This window comes from Neomonachus schauinslandi, chromosome 10 (assembly GCF_002201575.2).
Source record: "Neomonachus schauinslandi chromosome 10, ASM220157v2, whole genome shotgun sequence".
Lineage (NCBI taxonomy): Eukaryota > Metazoa > Chordata > Mammalia > Carnivora > Phocidae > Neomonachus > Neomonachus schauinslandi.
The window spans coordinates 108,393,070-108,408,805 of record NC_058412.1 but is presented as its reverse complement, the minus strand read 5'-3'; the positions used below and the strand labels follow the sequence as shown (position 1 = coordinate 108,408,805).

The 15,736-nt window shown below is 37.6% G+C and overlaps 1 protein-coding gene and 1 pseudogene across 2 annotated transcripts in view; both read right to left on the bottom strand.

Annotated features, from left to right (window-relative positions):
• The window catches only part of RNF24 (ring finger protein 24), an 86,453-nt gene that overhangs the window by 14,169 nt on the left and 56,548 nt on the right, over positions 1-15,736 (bottom strand). For both annotated transcript variants that reach the window (XM_021688910.1, XM_044918488.1), the window contains 2 exons: positions 11,410-11,452; positions 9,317-9,358 (listed from right to left, as the gene is read on the bottom strand). In XM_021688910.1, coding sequence (XP_021544585.1) covers positions 9,317-9,358; positions 11,410-11,452 — 85 coding nt within the window. The remainder of the gene's footprint in view (positions 1-9,316; positions 9,359-11,409; positions 11,453-15,736) is intronic.
• Positions 647-1,664, bottom strand: LOC110579614 (annotated as a pseudogene).

Below are 15,736 nucleotides of genomic sequence, written 5' to 3'. Positions count from 1 at the left end.
TTTTTTTTTTTCCCCTCCCTTTATCTGTTAATAGGGTGTATTACATTGACTGACTTTCCTTTGTTGAACCAACCTTGTATTCCTGGAATAAATTCCATTTGGTTATGGCATATAATCCTTTTTATATGCTGGTAGACTTGGTTTGCTAGTATTTTGTTGAGGACTTTCTCACCTATATTTGTAAGGGATATTGGTTTGGAGTTCTCTTTCTTTGTGATGTCTTTGTCTGCTCTTGACATTAGGACCTGACAGAATGAGACAGGAAGAGTTCCTCATCACTTTTCATTTTTTGAAATCAAAGAATGCATCCTATGATAATGTCAACCCTGCCAGAAGCTGGGATAGGAATATATATTTACTGACTGGTCAGTCTATAGATACTTGAGTTTGCCTGTTTTACATGTTAAAAGTCAGAAAAGTTCTTAACTGATGGTATCTGCAGAAAGCAGAAGGAAGCTGGGTGAGGTACCTCCAAAGTAATTTTTTGCAGCTTGGGGAACAGCAGAAATTTCAAGTCTGTGGGGGCAGTAAGAGCATCAAGATGTGATGGCTCCAGACTCAAACAGATAGGGTCACACTCTTTTTGTTTTGTATCCAAAATGTGTTTACTGGGATGGTTTCCCAGTCATTTTGATTCAGGGTGCTTTTAATGCTGTTTCTGTCTGAAGGAACATTCTTCCGTACACCTTGCTTTTCCTCCTGTAGGCTGGCAGAGGACAGTGGAGCAGCCAACACACAAAACTACCACTTGTTCACGGTTAAAGTTGGTGGTGATTTTATAGCAACCTGGGCATTTCACATCCATGGAGTAGGAAGTGGGGCTCTGCACTAGGTGCTTCTTGTGTTTTCTCTTCTGGAGAGGGATGGGGGAGATTCTTTGTGAGGGGTATGTTCTTGTGGGGAGGTTGTCACCATGGGAAGGGCTAGGGTCACATTCTTTCTCCATCCTCAGAAGCTGGATAACATGCCCATGCCCATTCTACTCAACTTTTTAATTTAATTTTATTTGAGAGAGAGAGGGAGAGAGCGAAAGAGAGCACACATGAGGAGGGGGGAGGGGCAGAGGAAGCGGGAGAAACAGACTCCTTGCCCAACAGGGAGCCCAACGAGGGGCTCGATCCCAGGACCCTGGGATCACTGAGCTGAAGGCAGATGCTTAACTGACTGAGTCACCCAGGTGCTCCTCTACTCAACTTTCTTAAATCTGAATTTCTACAAATGCAAAATAAGGAATACCTTATGTAAATTTTTAAAAATGTGAGTTCCCTTGGTCTTAAGATAATTATATGAAGTAACGACATCTTAGTAATCTTGCCATCTTGCATACTGGTTCCATTTACATTACACTGAGATTATATCCATAAATAAGACATGTTTGAGGGAACAGTGGCTTTATGGGAACTACACATGTATACTGGACTAGCATTCAACTAGTGCACGATCTCTAAAATGCCCAAGAAGGCAGGCTTTGATAATTTCCAGGTGGCTGATACAGTCCATAAATTTACCCCACATGCAAACTGGGGAAGGCGAATTATGTGGCGAACACAATGTCACACAATGAAAATGACCCACAGCTCAGGTGATGCAGCCAAAATGGTTTTCTTTTAAATAGATTCTATGATGCGCACTCATTATCATTTTACCTTTCCTTGAATGGTCATGAAGCTATCACATCTTCTTCAGAGGCAGCATTTCTAGTTCAGAGGTGCCATTTAAAGTTGGAATCTTTGAGAGCTATGAAAGCAACCTAAAGATAGTTGTGCTACTCAGGGATGAGCCAACTTTCCTGTTCCAAACTGAACTACAGTGGGCAGTCCTTTCCATGGCCTTCATGTGTTTGTGTCCTTGGTCCATTACTGTACATGCCTCATTGACTTACGACCTTCTCTCTTCTCTCCCATGGGATCAGTGTTCCTTGATCGAAGGGAGGACTATATTCTACCCACTCAATCTTTAGGGTCCTGTATACTGTCCCTTATACATGCTTTGGACTTTTGTTGTTGTTGTTTTACTATTTTTACAATTCAAACAAACCTGGCATAAACCTCAATTGGGCTCCAAATATTTTTATACTAATTTAAAAGTAAAACTCAGGAATGTGATTTATAAGAAAACTGATCAGTAGTTCTAGAAAGACTGAAAAGGTTTAAATCTCCTCCTACATAAGACAAGGACGTGGCAGAGTTTGCACTGCCAGAGCCGCCACCTCACTGGAGCAGAGGGAAGGGGATGAGTCTATGGGGAGGTGAGGAGAAGAAGGAAAAGATGTTCTTTACACAAGGGGCAACTCCAATGGGTCCAACTTTTTTATAGTCTCTTCTTGTGGAAAGCAGGGCAGAGCAGGGCCACAGCATGTCTGCTATACTACTCCTCACCCACTCCCTACCTGACTTGGGAAAACTGACCTAAAGATGGCCCTTCCTAGTCCTTGTGCAGTGAGGATCCCAGCTGCTGCTGAGATGCAGAGGGGAGCAGGGTCTCCTACCCTTCTGATGATACAGGCAATACGTGATGGAAGAGGGGATGGACCGAATTCAAATTTGGAAGCTACGCAGATGGCTCTACCACTGTATTGTGGATGTGGACCCAGGGTTCTACAAGGCTATCCATATTCTGATTGGCCCATACGGCCACAGTAGGTAGAGCAGGCCTTCTCTGGTGTGGTGGCAGGACAGAAAAGTGCAATGCGGAAACAAAATCTGGATGATGGCTGAAAATTTCCCAAGCTTGGTGAAAGACAAACCTACATATTTATGAAGGTTGAGTAAACCACAAACAGGATAAATCCAAAGAAATCCATGCTCAGATATATCACAATTAATTGCTGAAAACTAGACAAAGAAAAAAATCTTGAAAGCAGCTGGAGAAAAAGGACACATTACTGATAGAGGATCAAGGATTTGAATGACTATGAATTTCTCATTGGAAACCGTGGAGGCCAGAAGGAAGCAGCACATTTTAAATGTGCTGAAAAAGGGCACCGGGGTGGCTCAGTCAGTTAAGCATCTGCCTTTGGCTCAGGTCATGATACCGGGGTCCTGGGATCGAGCCCTGCACTGGGTTCCCTGCTCAGTGGGGAGTCTGCTTCTCCCTCTCTCCCCCCTCCCTGCTTGTGCTTTCTTGCTCTCTAATGAATAAATAAAACCTTTAAAAAAAAAAAAAAAAGGGCTGAAAGAAAATGTCAACCCAGAGTTCTATACCAAATAAAAATATCCTCCTTAGGAATGAAGGTGAAATAAAGACATTCTCAGATGAAGGCAAACTAGTAGAATTCACAGCCAGCAGATCTGCTCTAAAAGAAATGCTAAAGGAAGATCATCAGATAGAAGGAAAATGGAATTAAGAAGGAAATTGGAATATTAGGAATGAAGAGCAACAGAAATGACAAATATCTGGATAAATATTTATGACTATTCTTCCTCTCTGAATTCTTTAGAATATACTTGACAGTTATAAGTAAAAAATAAAATATTATCTGATGGGATTTTCAATGTATATAGATGTAATATGATAGCTATTGCATAAAGGGAAAATGGTAAAGGGATCTATATGGTGAGAGGTTTCTACATTCCAACTGAAGTGCTAAAAAATTGCTTCTAAGTATTTATTTTATAATCCACTAAAATATTATACAAAAAGATAAAGTCAAAATTATAATAGATACTAAAAATGGATTACTAGGGGTACTTGGGTGGCTCAGTCGGTTGAGCATCTGCCTTTGGCTCAGGTCATGGTTCCGGGGTCCTGGGATTAAGCCCCGCATTGGGCTCCCTGCTTGGTGGGGAGTCTGCTTCTCCCTCTCCCTCTGCCCCTCCCCCCCACTCATGCTCTCTCTTGTGCTCTCTTAAATGAATAAATGAAAAAATCTTTAAAAAAAATAAAAATGAATTACTAAAACGGATTACTAAAAATGTTCAAATAACCCAAAGAAGGCAGGAATAGGGAAAAAGAATGACAGAGTAGGAAAAGCAGAAGACTAATAATACAATGGTATACCTAATTCCAAACATCAATAATTGCCTCGAATGTAAATGGTCTAAACACACCAATTAAAACAAAGATTGGCAGAGTGGGTTAAAGAAAAAAAAAAACCATCATAACCAAACTTCATGCTATTATAAGAAAACTCACTTCAAATATAATTATATAGGTAGACTGAAATTAAAAAGATGGAAAAAGGCATGCCATGCAAACATCAATCAAAAGAAAGCTAGAGGTGCTATGTATTTTTTTAAAAAGGAGTTAATTATTTTTATTTATTTTAGAGACAGAGAGAGTGAGAGCTCGTGAGCATGAGTAGGGGGAGGGGCAGAGGGAAAGCATCTTTAAGCAGACTCCCAGTTGAGTGGGGAGCCTGATGCAGGGCTTGATCTCACCACCCATGAGATCATGACCTGAGCTAAAACCAAGAGTCAGATGTTTAACTGACTGAGCTACCCAGGTGCCCCAGCTCGAGGTGCTATATTAATATTGGGCAAAGATTTCAAAGCAAAGAAAATTGCCAGAGATGAAGAGGGATATTATAATTTCAATAAAAGGGTCAATTCACCAAGAAGACATAATCCTAAAAATCCTAAATGTGTATCCAGCTAACAGAGCCTTATATAAATAAGTAAATAAATGAAAAGACATAATGTGTTTATAGATTAGAAGACTCAACATGGTAAAGATGTCAATTTTCCCCTGATTTATAGATTTAATGAAATACTAATCAAAATCCCACAGCAGGATTTCTTCTTTTTTGTAGATATAGACCAGCTGATGCTACAATTTATATGGAAGAGCAAGGAATTAGACTAGCTAAAACAGTTTTGGAGAAGAATAAAGTTGGAGGATCACACTGCCTGATTTTAAGACTTACAGAGCTACAGTAAGCTTTATTAGTAAAGCTACATTAAGGCTGTGGTGTTGGTGAAAGGATGAGTGTATAAATCAATGGAACAGATTAGAGAATCCAGAAATAGAGTCACAAAATATGGCCATTTGATTTCTGACAAAGGAAATTTAATGGAGAAAGCAACCACTCACCAAAACTAGAGTTGGGGACACTGTGGTGAACAAATCAAAGACTAAATGCAAACAGGGAGCAGATCATAAACTAATGCCAAGACTCTCGAGCTTCTCTTGAAGAAACCCAAATCTGGCAGCAACTGGCCTATATTCCCCCATGGCAACAATCAGCTAGAGCTGAGTCCTGGCAACTCCTTTAACAGGACCTGCATGCCCCAGTGTGACACAGCTTCCATAGGACCCTTCTGTTTTTGACACCAAGACTTCATTAGATGCCATTTAATAACCCACTTGCATGATTGTTCTGTTGTTTCTCTTAGAGATCTCCTCCTCTATATCTGTGTCTCTATGAAAAGATGGAGAAATAAACAAAAACAGGGAAGACTATGGGTATTGAAAGAACATTTTTCTTCATAGAAGGACAATATATTCTTGGTTTTGATTATGTATATAGTATCTCCTTAGCTTCACTTAGTGTAAGTGTTGTTTGAGTCCTATACTGGTAGAAAAAATTAAGCAAAAATGATACAGTCAGCTATAGAGCCAACTGTCTAAGAAGCTGGGGTGGGGGGTGGTGTCTGGGCATCTGAGCCTGCAAGGTCCCAGGAAATCTCCCTTAGGAGAGCAAAAGCCAAGAAGCTGTGTGTGCAATACCAGAATCCTCAAGAACTTCTCAGCATATATCCCAGATAACACACAGCACCCTTCTCCACACTGCAGTTTGACTTTCTCATTTATAGTCCCCTCTACCAGACTGCTAACTGCTTAAGAGTAGAAATTAGTATTTTATGCTTCTTTGTGTCTTGCAGTTTAGTTTAGTACAGTGTCTGACATGTTTTATGTATCCAATAACTCTAAAATTATTATTGTTATTATTTTAGAGAGGGAGGGGAGAGGGACAGAGGGAGAGAGAGAATCCCAAGGATGCTCCACACCCAGGGTGGAGCCTGAAGCGGGGCTCAATCTCACAATCTTAATATCGTGACCTGAGACGAAATCAAGAGTTGGACACCTAACCAACTGAGCCATCCAGGTGCCCCAACTCTAAAATTATTTTAAAAGTAATATATTAACTTGTTTTCCTTCTTTAAGAACCCATTACATATAAAACTAACATCTCTTTTGACCAACTTCCCCTAATCTTTCTCTACTCTTTCTCCATGTAACTATGTGTCCTTCTCAAACACAGTAAAACACCTTGTAGTATGCATATAAATCCATGAACAATATGGTGTTTAGTTTAGTTTACATATGTCATATAAACATATCACTTTGTGACTTGCTTTTTTTGGATCCCACTAGAGATCTATCCCAATTGAGACATTTACAGATAGAGCTCAATCCTTAATTTTGCCAACTTTATAGTACCTCATTGTACTATATCAGGTTTCCTTCCTTCCCTCCCTCTTGGTGGATAATCTTCCACTTGCATGATTGTTCTGTTGTTGGTGAAAGGATGAGTGTATAAATCAATGTATATCATGTTTAATTTATTCACTCACCACTGATGGACATTTAGCTTATCTTTGATTTTTCACTATTGTAATTATTCACTAATAACAGTATCCACATTGAAATTCCACATGCTTACACAGGACCAAGCTATGTTACTACTGTATAATTAGGCTACAGAAATGCACACATACACACAAAAGTCTGACAAAATAGTTTCATCACCAAGAAATGCAACTGGAAAAGACCAAATGAATTGCAAAAAATACCTGATTGCCTCTAGAAACAAGCAATAGAGCAAGGTTAGGTTATCCTAGCTATTAGTTTCTTTCTTTCTTTCATTTTTTTCTAGCTACTAGTTTCAAATAAGGGGGGAGAGGGGATCAGTAGCTGGTCAGATTCAGCAAAACTGGAATGCGTAAGTGCAAATGGGATATAACTCTGATACATAATGATGCAACACAATGTACTCATTCAAGATAAAGACCCATTCTAAACTAGTGGGTCAGACCAATGAGGAAAATTTCTGCTCCTGAGGAATCTGGTTGTTTAATATTGGTTAACATGTGTCAGAATATAATCTTTACATTTATGGTCCTTAAAGAGACCCCAAATAGAAAAGAGATCATCCTCTATTATTTCATATTAATTTTGGGAAAATTTAAAAATCAAACAGTAAAAAAAAAAAATCAAACAGTAATTGATGCTTTGGATTTAAAAGGTTAGTTCTAAAATGCTGTAATATAGCAACTCTTGGATTAAAAAAATATGCAAAAAAAGCAAAGGAGCAGTAGACATTTTCAAAGTGTTTGACAATAATATAAATCATTATCTTTTTTTCCCCCCAAATTTACTTATTTGATAGAGAGAGAGAGAGCACAAGCAGGGAGAGTGGCAGGCAGAGGAAGAGGAAGCAGCATCCTCTCAGGGTCCTGGGATCGAGCCCCGCATCGGGCTCCCTGCTCAGCGGGAAAGCCTGCTTCTCCCTTTCCCACTCCCCCTGCTTGTGTTCCCTCTCTCGCTATGTCTCTCTCTCTGTCAAATACATAAATAAAATCTTAAAAAAAAAATAAAAGTCTTCAGGAGTTTGCAGAACGTAAACTCCATTGATCAATCTTAAAAAAAAAAAAAAAAAGATTTCTTTGCAGTTCTTTTTGTCCTAAGGATATATTGCACTAGAGATGGAAAATCAAATTATTGTGCTTAAAAGTTGAAATAATTCCTCTCTGTGTGATTCAGGCATCAATTCAATACACAATTGAGTTCTTTTTGCCCCATTTTGTTTCAATTTTTAGAGATATAAAAACTCTTAAGTTTTATTTATTTAAGTAATCTTTCCACCCAACATGGGGCTCAAACTCACAACCCCAAGATCAAGAGTCGCATGCTCTTCCAACTGAGCCAGCCAGGTGCCCCGAGATATCAAAAATCTTAAATTTAACTTTGTTATATAATTATGTAAAACAGTAACATGGTTCCAAAGTCAAATCTACAAAAGAAGGTACATCCAGAAAAGTCTAGCCTCTGTCCTTGAACCCTCCTTTCTGTTCCTGCCCTTTCTTTATAGGTAACCATTTTTGCGATTAGTTTTTGGTTTACCCTTTCATGAAAATAGACAAGAGATTCCAGTCTGAATTCTTTTTGTTTTAGTAGTACTCATAGCTAAGATTTATTACAGGGAAAGGATGAAAACCAAAATCCGCAAAGGGAAAGCTGTGTGGGGCAAAGTCCAGAGGAAACCACGCCCAAGCTTTTAAAGTCCTCTCCCAGTAGAGTCACATGGGATACCAAGCCTTATCTCCTAACTAAAAGCTTTGTTTTTTTCTTAAATAAAAGATTATACATTTTCCACCTTTTCTTTTTTTTAAAAAGATTTTATTTATTTATTAGAGAGAGAGAGAGAGAGCACAAGCAGGGGGGAGAGGGAGAAGCAGGCTCCCCGATAAGCAGGGAGCCCAACATGGGGCTTGATCCCAGGACCCTGATATCATGACCTGAGCCAAAGGCAGATACTTAACTGACTGAGCCACCCAGGCACCCCTAAATCATTATTTTATTATTATTCAAATAATTTCACAAATTAAGTCTCTTTGAAGAGACTAGCAATGAAGCTGCCCCACAATTATGTAAGACAGATATTATAATGTGCAGCTTTCCAAGTCCTTGTTTTACAAACCGATTCAAAAACTTGGAAAGCAAGGAAGAGAAAAGGACCCTAAAATTAAAAATTCTGAACAACTGTAGTCAGAGACGACAAAAGGAGTAAAATGAAAAAGAATTCTTATAGGCAATGTGTCTGAAGATGTACACAGCAGGATACACACACACTTTTGTATTCACGTTACAAAGCATGGTAACATAATGAATACCTGGGAACCAACAATGCAACTTCATCACTACACAATCCCAAGGAGTCAAAGTCAAACTGCATTCTTCTCTATTGTATTCTCTTGCCTCACTTCTCCAAGCCCCACCCCATGAAGTAATCACTGCCTCTTTTGTGCCATTTATATGATGGGATTCTAGGAACATTTTCAAGAATGAAATTAGTACAAATTCACTTGAGTAGAAAAACTAATTTATATCTATCTACTAATATCAGGGACAGCACACAGTATCCCTACTGCTATGAAATCTTACATCACCACCATCTCTATTAAAATTCTTCTCATAATTAAGTCATCTCATAACTGATTTTCTCAATCATTATCTCAAATATTCTATTAAGCAGATCAAAATAAGCCTAACTTTTTTTAACTTCTTAGAATAAAGATGGTTAAGCATACCACAGCATACTACTTCTATTAGATAACAGCTCAAGAAAAGATTAAAATACTTATAGGCAACTTACTTCATGTAAATTCAGTTCTTTAACTTTCTCTTTTAATATAACCTGTAAGACAAAAAAGTATGTTATGCCCATTTAAATTTATAATTAAAAAATTTCTCATTATACTAAAACATATTTTTCTTTTGTATATGTAGCTCACTTCTCCTCCTGTTCAATATTGGAAAAAAATCTCTTTTATATTGAGACAGAACATTTTAGCCATATTTTTTTTAGCAACATTTTTTTTTTAACTTGAGCAGTGATGCAATGTTCTCCTGAAAAACAATTTTAAAATCCCTTTGAGTATAGATTAAATTTCAGGAAAAGACATAAATACATGCTCATCTGGACCAAGTGCTAACTTAGGAGGAAAATAAATGAGGTTGACGCTCATGATTCACTAAAACAGTATTAGCTGATGAGAACTATTAATGTATAAAAGATTAAAAAAATGAGGTCAAACTTAATTTTGCAAGTTTTGCTTATTTTTATTCATCATTATCCTCAGAAAATTTTAGCTCTACCCAAAGTCATGTAAATGAACTTAAAATTCACCCAGGTGCCATCCCCAACCTGTGGTAACTGGATACCAGTTAAAAAAATGACAAGTGATAAGAGGGCAGCAGATTATTATTTAAAAAGAAAATTTCCAGGGGCGCCTGACTGGCTGTTGGTAGAGCATGTGACTCTTGATCTCGGGGTTGTGAATTCAAGCCCCATGTTGGGTGTAGTGATTACTTAAACAAATAATATCCTTAAAAAATAAAAAAAAAAAAAAAGAAAATTTTGGAGAATAAACAGCTTATTAGAATTATATGCCATCTTAAAGTCAAAAAATAGGTAAGTGAAATTTGGGGGAAAATCTCCCAGTTTTGAGTATCTTACATTCTTGAACCAAAAATGGTTTTCAGGGCAAATCATATTTTCAGAAATCACAACCAAAAGCTATCATCCAGCTATGCAGGGATGTACTAAATTTCCAATTCAGTATATTTTAAAAACCACTTTACTGTCTATCTTGTTACTCTATTAACTCTATCAGTCAATTTTACTTGTTAAATGACCATCAAGGCCAATTTTACTTTCTAGTTAGCTTACATCTTACATACAAATATCTTATAGGTTGTCAAATTTATGATAATATTGAGACAAAAGGATTCATTAATTTAGAAAACTAAAACATTCAACTCTATGAATCTCACATGAGACCTATCGGGAAGACCATGTGGTTACCTATGAACATCAGTGTGGACGTCTAAAGGACTTGACAATGAGCTCAGATTTCAAAGAGATACAAACAAAAGATGGGCAAAGAGATACGTAATCCTAAAATGGTGACATGGTCCTGCAGCATCAGTGTCAGCAAGGTTAAAGACCCAAATAAACTAAAGCTTACCCCATGACTCCCTAAAAACAAACAAAAAACAAAGAAAAACAAAACAAAACCAAAACCCAAATCCCAAAACCAGAAAGCAAAAAAAACTAAGGACAATAAAAATAATTTCATACTTTGGGCCAAAAGAAAATTAAGGAACACCTAGGCCCACTGTTTGGTGTCCGTGGTAAAATGTCATCAGATGACACATGGAAGAAAAAACAAATTTTACTTGACCATCAAGAAAAGCTAAATTTATTCCCTTAAAGAACAAATCAGTAAAGGAATGACAGTACAAAGGGTAGGGATTAACAGCAATGACCCAAGTATTTAGACTTCCGATAGTGTGACGTGAGAGAGGAGGAGGAGATAAGATCACTATAATGCAACTGTTCACCTCTGAGGAACTGATATGTCTTCTAACGGAAGAAGTAACAAATTCATTTAATGGGATCTCTTAACTCTACTAGATTAACAGTAATTTTAAGGATTATTAACCATAGTATTTTCCTTTAGCAGTGTTGGCTAAAGTTCCCTGTTGTATTATTATATCATCTGAACTTCAAATAATGAGGAATGCTTAAAGTGAAGTTGATTTATTTTGTACTGCAAACTGGAAGTGAAATGCTAAAATGAACACAAGTAAATCCAGTCCCAGTTTAAAATATGAATGGAAATCTAAGTTCTCATTTTTTGGTTAAAAAAAAAAATCAAGGCCAATCTGAAGTAGATTTCTTACCTGTTTGTAGGCATAAAATTCTTTGTGTGCTTGATGTCTTAGCCTAAAAGACAAATGAGCAATGTGATATTGAGGTTTCGAATATAACGATTTGATAAAAAGATCTTAAACAGATTTTTGATATTAATTTATATCATTTATGGTTTAAAATCCAAAATCTTTATCCTGAAAAACACCCAAATGACATATCTGTTACCATGTTATAAGAAAGTAGCCAAAGAACCATAAAATGTTATGCTATCCAAATGTTAAGTTCAAGTGAAATCTCATTAAAACAAAATCTTAATACAACAAATATTTAAATGAAGAAGCTTCAATTCTATTTATATTGGTGACAGTCCACTTGTTTTAGTATTTAATAGATCACATTTTTTCTTAATTTAAAAAATTTAAGTGTAACATCCATCTAATAATGTAAAGAAACCTTAAGAATACAGTTAAATGTGGGGCACCTGGGTGGCTCCGTTGGTTAAGCATCTGCTTTCGGCTCAGGTCATGATCCCAGAATGCTGGGATGGAGCCCTGCATCTGTCTCCCTGCTCAGCGGGGAGTCTGCTTCTCCCTCTGCCCCTCCCCCCTGCTCCCTGTTCGTGCTTGCTCTCACTGGCTCGCTCTCTCTCACTCTCACTTTCTCTAAGAAATAAATTTTAAAAATCTAAAAAAAAAAAATTAAAAAAATACAGCTAAATGTTAAAAAAAATATATATATATGTACATACACACACACACACACACGTGTAATATCACACAGATCAAGATATAGAACATTTCCAGGACCCCTGAAATGACTATCAATATCTACCCCTAAGAGGTACCCACTATCCTGATTCCTATCATTATAGATTAACTGTGCTTGTTTTGAACTTCACTTAAATGTATCATGTGATATATGCTTTTTGTGTTGGCTTCTTTCAGCTAACAATTACTTGTGAAATTCATCCACATGGTTGCAGTAACTCTTTTTGACTGATATATAGTGTTCCACTGTATGAATATAAGACTATCCATTACTTCCAGTTTGGGGCTATTATAAAGAAAGCTGCTACATAAATTCTACATCTTTTAGTGGACATATAGACTTAATTCTGTTGAGTATATACCTAGGAGTAGAACTGCTAGTCAAAATGCTTGTACTGATTTCTATTCCTAGATGTAATGCACTAGAGCTCTTGCTGTTTCCTATCTTTGCCACTACTTGGTAGGATCAGTTAAAAAAATTTAGCCAATCTGGTAAGTATTCAGTCGTATCTCATTTCAGCTTTAATTTGCATTTCACATTTGATGTTCAGCACCCTTTTGTAAGCTTATTGTCCATTTGGATAACTTCCTTTATAAAATGCCTGTTTGATGGGGCACCTGGGTGGCTCAGTCAGTTAAGCGTCTGCCTTTGCCTTGGGTCATGATCGCAGGGTCCTGGGATCAAGCCCCGCATCGGGCTCCCTGCTCAGTGGGAGGCCTGCTTCTCCCTCTCCCACTCCCCCTGCTTGTGTTCCCTCTCTCGATGTGTCTCTGTCAAATAAATAAAATCTTTAAAAAAAATAAGAAAAAATGCCTGTTTGAGTCTTTAAAAAATGAGTTACCTTTTTCTTATTGATTTGTAGGAGTTCTTTATATATTTCAGATGCAAGTCCTCTCTTGGGTCTATGTACTGCAATTATCTCCCACTCTATGGCTTGTGTTTTCATTCTCTTGATGGTATCTTTTGATGAACAGAAGCTTTTAATTTAAATTAAGTCCAATTTATAAACTCTTCCCAATAATGTCAAGTTCTTTTTGCATCCAGTTAAAGAAATCTTTGCCTACCCCCCGATCAGGAAGATATTCTCTTGTGTGTATTGTGAAAACAATTTGTTATTTTACCTGTTACATTTAGGTATCCATCCAAAATTACTTATGATCCATCTGAAATTAGTCTTTATATATGATGTGAGGAAGGGGTCAAGATTCTTTCTATCCACATGCAGATTTTCATTTGATTCATTTATTCAAAAGACCCTATTTTCCCTATTGCATAGCAGTGGCACATCTGTCATAAGTCAGATCCAATATGTGGGTCTGTTTCTAGAGTTCTGTTCTATTCCATTGGTCTATTTGCCTATTCCTGTATACTTGGTTGAATAGTCTAAAAAATTTACGTCTGCTGGAACCTCAGAATGCAACCCTATTTGGAAATAGACTTTGTAGATTATTTAGTTAAAATGAGGTCATATTAAATCCAATATGACTGGTGTAGAAGAAGGCCAGGTGAAGACAGAAACAGACTGAAATCATGCAGGTACAAGCCAAAGAACATCAAAGATTTCTGGTAACTACCAGGAACTAGGGAAGAGGCAAGGATTCTCCCCTAGAGCCTTCAGAGGGAGCATGGACCTGCTGACACCTTGATTTCAAACTTCTAACCTCCAGAACACTGAGATTAGAGTTCTGTTATTTTTAAGCCACTTGGTTTGTGGTACTTTGTTACAGCAGCCCTGGGAAATGAATGCACCTGATGTCATTACCACATTATTATTTTTTTTAAGATTTTATTTATTTATGAGAGAGAGAGAGTACAAGGAGAGGGAGTGGCAGGCAGAGGGGGAGTGGCAGGCAGAGAGGGAGAAGCAGGCTCCCCACTGAGCAAGGAGTCCAATGCAGGACTTGATCCCAGGACCCTGGGATCACGACCTGAGCTGAAGGCAGACGCGTTATGACTGAGCCACCCAAGCAGCCCCACATTAGTTTTTCTCTTAACTTTTATCTGAAATAATTTCTCAGAATAGCTGCAAAAAGAAAAGCTGCAAAAAGTAGAGTTCACATAAATTTCCTCTCAGATTTACCAATGTTCACATCTTACAAAACCATTGTACAATGATCAAACCCAGGAAATTAACACTGATATTATTAATATTGTCATAATATTAAACAACATTGTTTGAATTTCACTTTTTTTTTCATTATTGTCCTTTTCCTGTTCTATTATCCAATCCAAGATCCTACCTTGCATCTATTTATGTCTCCTTAGCCTCCTCCAATCTCTGACAATTCTTTAGTTCTCCCTTGACTTTCAATTTGACACATTAACCAATGATCATTTGGTTATGGAGGTGTCTACCAGGTCTCTCCACTGTAAAAGGTACTATTTCCCTCTTTGTGACTGATCAATATCTTGGGGAAGAGATGTTGAAACTATGCAAATACCTATTTTTTTTCTCAAACTTTTGCCCACTGATTTTAGCACCCATCTTGCTTGCAACAATTACTGTAGTGGCTACATGGTGGTGGTTTTGTAGTTTTCTAATTCCTTGTTCATTAATTGGAATTCTTCTGTATGGAAGAGTTGTCCGTTCTTATTTATTTATATCAGTATTAATTTGTGGATATTTTAGTCTATGGGTTATAATTCAGTATGATCATTATTTGTTTTGTTGCTCAAACTGATTTAGGGTTGGCCTTCAGAAGCTCCATCACGTTGACGCCTGTGTCCTTTCAATATGCCCTCATCCTTTTCCATGCACATCCTTGCTTACTGGCACTAAAAGGTGTTCCAGGCTCATCTTGTATTTCCTATGCCCCAGTTGTAGAATTAACCACTTCTTCAAAAGAATCTTGGTTCCTTTTATTGGAAAAGAGTATTTAGAAACCAAATTCTGGGTGCTAGGTGAATAGCACTTTGTTTTAAATACTGGGGCTTTGTAACAAGTATGGGTCTGGCAGTATTAAGTCCTCAAGCTCTGCTCTTAACTACTGTCTTGGCTATTTTTTTTTTTAAAGACACATTTATTCAGCGTCATGATCAGACTATTACATTTAGCAATCAAGAGCATGGGTACAAAAAAAAAATCTACATTAAAACCCTTTGTTGGAATGTTTTACACTTTCCACAGAACAGAAACAAAAATAACCTGTTATACAATTAGTCACAAATATAGTCCTCGAGTTTTTTGCCCATACACATGAGTATTGTCTAAAACATGTCTTCTTTGTAGCAGCTCGGCCCTGCCACCACTGTGCTTGGCTAAGTTCACAAATCTGTTGTAACCTATAGCTTCCCTGTCACTTCTCTGGCTCTCCTCTCCTGCTAAGCTTTGTTTCCTGGCAGTGATTAAAACCTTCTACCACTGCCGTAGCTACTGCTGATGCTGGAACCACCACAGCCACCTTGGTTTCGTGGTTTGGCAAAGTATTGGCCTCCACCACCACAGGGGCCAGAGCTTCTGCCTCCAAAATTTCCTCCTTTCATGGGTCCAAAATTTGAGGATTGACTGTTGTAATTGCCAAAACCATTATAGCTTCTGCCACCCCCAAAGTTGCTTCCATCATTACCAAATCCGTTACAGCCATCCCC